General features: G+C 37.6%; 1 protein-coding gene across 1 annotated transcript in view; it reads right to left on the bottom strand.

The window, feature by feature from the left end:
- Positions 1–439: 439 nt before the first annotated feature.
- The window catches only part of TMPRSS11F (transmembrane serine protease 11F), a 69,818-nt gene continuing 66,397 nt past the window's right edge, over positions 440–3,860 (bottom strand). Inside the window, exon 10 of the mRNA XM_017516553.2 lies at positions 440–2,021. Within this exon, the coding sequence (XP_017372042.1) occupies positions 1,863–2,021 (159 nt within the window). The 3' untranslated portion in view covers positions 440–1,862. The remainder of the gene's footprint in view (positions 2,022–3,860) is intronic.

Genomic DNA, 3,860 nt, shown 5'->3' with positions numbered 1-3,860 from the left:
GAAATGTGCATGATAAGCTTTTTGTGTTTATATCTTACTGAGATATAAATAATAACTGGGAGATATTTTTAGTTGTATTTCTTTCATTTATATATATTACATATAAACACATGTACATGTAAACTAACAAAATGTTCCAACACTAGGGAAATGAATAGTCTAGATTTTTCTCTAATAAATCAGAGCAGCAAATCTAATCTCATATTTAAGGTCTATAGATGAATATGGATGCATCTGTGTAGTCACAACCATGCTGACAGATGATGGTCACATCCGATGACTACTTGTCTATAAGCAGACATAGTTCAAAATATATTGAGACCTAAAAGTGATTTTGAAAAAATAGTAGCTCACCAAATTTGTTTTACCATGTAATTAAAAGTACTTTGAAATCAATTACATGGCTTTAAAGAAGCAAGGATTAATTTTTTAGCAGTATGGTAAGTTTTATTGATTCTAAAACACATTATTAATGATAAATAGTAGCTAATCCATATTGAGAACCTACTGTGTGCAGACACTATTGCAAGTGTTTTACTTGTTTTAATTCATTTAATTCTCAGAATAACTATATGAGGTAGTGCCACTTTTATTCCCATTGTAGAGGTGAAAGAGTTAATGAAGAGAGATGTTAAGTAACTTGAGCAAGGACACAAGGCTCGTATGAGGCAGAGACAATGTTCCAGCTTGAGCAGACTGGTTCAAAGCCCGTGCTTTCTACCACTACTACCATCATTAGGATTTGAGCTGTATGTAGTACTTATCTGAGAAAATTGAGGTCATTTATCTCAAAGCTTGCCAAGGCATTCATTTCCATGTAACAATGATTTATTCAGCGCATAGTATGTCAGGCACTGTCCTAAGTGCTTCACACAAAGCTTTACACAAATCAGCTCTGATATTCTGATAGACAGCTGACCTGATACTCTGACAGATGTCTGACTTGTCAGCGAGCTGAAGACTTTCAAAAGTACCAGTTGCCATATACTGATATAAATATTTCTAAGTAAATAATTAGGTGGCTCATTTCATAAAAAATTAGAGTGCTTGTCCTGTTACTAATTATTTGAAACCAACTCTCCTAGCCTTCATCCACTTCTATTATCCTCCTTGTACTCATGGAAAAATGCTCTCAAGTTTCTTCCCCCCTTTCTGGGCTGACTGCAACTAACATATGGATGGCAAGATGCCGTTAAAGAATAAATCAGAAATGCTTCTTAACAACACAATATACTTCCCGAAGCTAGTGCTTGAGTATATAACACTGTGTTAACAGCAAGTTCAGATACATTTAAATACTTTTAAAATGTCAACTCTTGAGGTTAATGATAGTCCTCTGTATTATTAGATATAAGCCCAGGTTAGAGTTCAAGTTATATTGCAAATCCCACGCTTCTCCATTCTTGCACACTGAATGTGCACTTATTAGTTCTAGAATGTTGAAGTTCTGAGTCTTCAAGGCAGACCGCTTTTTTCACAAGGAAGAATCTCAGGTGCTCCAGGTATTATATGAGGTATAATTTTGGCAGCACTGGCAGCTCTTCATATCCTGTGGAAAATGATGTTCCCGTCTTCGATTGAGGGAAACCACTTATTTATCTTATTAGGAGGTAATACAAGCAGCTTCCCTTGTGAGTAAGGAATAGGCGCTGTCTGTCATTTGCTGTCTTCTTCCCTCATGGTAGACAGAGTTTGGTCTTACGTACGTAAAGGCCACCTCAAGATATTAGATTTGTCTGGGTCTGAAGGGTTTCTTGACAGCAACCAAAAGCACTAATCCAAACTACATAAATATAAATAATACAAAATGTGCAGGAGTTTCAGCTCCGTGTGCCATGTGTACAACTCATGGACAATCCACACTACATACCAGTCTTTGAGGCAATCCAGTCTCGATACTTAGTCACTCTGGTGTAGACCCCAGGTTTTTTGGGAAGAGCACATGATTGTCCCCAACTTACTATACCTACAATGTACCAGATGTCATGATTATCATAAACCAGAGGTCCACCAGAATCACCCTGAAATAAAAACATTTTAAATTGTTAACTCTACTTTAATTCAGTGGGAAAGTATTGTAATCTGACGTTCACAGAAAAAAATGGAAATTGGTACACAGACCACAGCCAGGTTTCAGACTAGTTAATCGGTCTCTCAATTGAATTAAAATTTCTGCTAAACTTTAAAGGGCATTTTTTTGGGGGGGAAGGCTAACACGCATTCACAGGAAATGGTTGCATTATTTCTGTTTCAGTATCCTTAGTTTTTCTTTTTTTTTCCCTAGTTTGACCAGATCCATTTAGCATGGTGTAGTAACTATGTACATAAAATGTTAAATGTGAGATTAGCATTTGTAAGCCTAGGCAGAAAATTTCAAGGATCTCTTCTAAATGCTGTCACCTTGATTGTATTTTATGGACCTATTCCTGGTTTCTTTTTTTTTTTTTTTTTTTTTTTTTTTTGAAATAGAGTCTCACTGTGTCACCAGGCTGGAGTGCAGTGGCACAATCTAGGCTCACTGCAACCTCTGACTCCTGGGTTCAAGTGATTCTCCTGCCTCAGCATCCCAAGTAGCTGGGACTACAGGTGTGCCACCACGCCCAGCTAATTTTTGTATTTTTAGTAGATACAGGGTTTTACCATGTTGGCCAGACTGGTCTTGAACTCCTGATCTCAGGCATTCCACCAACCTCAGACCCCTAAATGCTGGGATTATAGGCATGAGCCACCGTGCCCGGCTTGTCTCCTTTTCTTTTACTCACCTATTTCTAATTAGTTTTCCTGCTGAACTTTTTTTAAGCTCCTTTAAATCTCTTTTGGAAAACAAAAAAGAACAAAGAATATTAAGTAAATAAACAAATAAACATGTGGTCATTAAAAGTGTGGTCTCAGCAGCTGAACTACCTGTTTCAGGCCCAGCTCTATTAATTACTGGCTGTGTGACCCTGGGTAAGATACTTAAGCTTTCTGTGCCTCTTCTTCACTTATTTATTTATCTATTTATTTAATTATTTACTGAGTTCCTATTTTATGTCTGAGGCAATTTGGTGTTTATTAGGGACAAAATGATGACCAAAAATGACAGGACCCTATGCTCTTAGAGTTTGAAGGTTAGGTTAAAAAAACAACAACATTATTAAATAAGCCTACAAACAAATGCAAAATTTGACTGTCAAAGAAAAACAGGAAATTTCCCCTGATGATTATAATTGAGCTGATATCCGAAGGAAGAAGAGGTAGCCACATGGGAAGTTGGGGTTAGGTGTGTTCTGGGCAGAGGGAACACTATTGCAAATGCTCTGTGGCATGAAGGAGCCTGGCAAATTCAAGGGCCTAAAAACAGAAGTGGGTGGAGAGAGGAGTGTAAGGGGGGCAAATAGTGTGTGAGGAGTCCGGAAGATAAGGAAAGACAAGTCCATGTGGAGCCTTGTAGGTCTTGGTTAGCAGTTTCAGTTTCTCATCTTAAGACTAAGGGTAAGCCACTGAAGTATTTCAGAGGGACATTTGACATGATTAGCATTTTATTAGAAATGATTCTGGGTCTTATTTGACTAATACAAGAGAGGAGCATAAGGGTAAAACTGAGGAAATTTCTCAGGAAGCTGAGAACAGGAGAATAGCTTGAACCTGGAAGGCAGAGGTTGCCGTGATCCAATATTGTACCACTGCCCTCCAGCCTGGGTGACAAAGCGAGACTCTGTCTCACACACATACACAAAAAAAGAAGAATGAAATTAGACCTTTACCCTTACACCATGTACAAAAATAAACTCAAAGTGGGTTAAAAACCTAAACCTAAAACCTGAAATTATAAAACTACTAGGGAAAAACATTAAAGAAATGTGCTGTGACATTGGTCT

This window comes from Cebus imitator, unplaced genomic scaffold (genome assembly GCF_001604975.1).
Source record: "Cebus imitator isolate Cc_AM_T3 unplaced genomic scaffold, Cebus_imitator-1.0 Scaffold594, whole genome shotgun sequence".
Taxonomy (NCBI): Eukaryota; Metazoa; Chordata; class Mammalia; order Primates; family Cebidae; genus Cebus; species Cebus imitator.
Note: the sequence above shows the minus strand (reverse complement) of the source record. Positions and strands in the feature narration are given on the sequence as shown.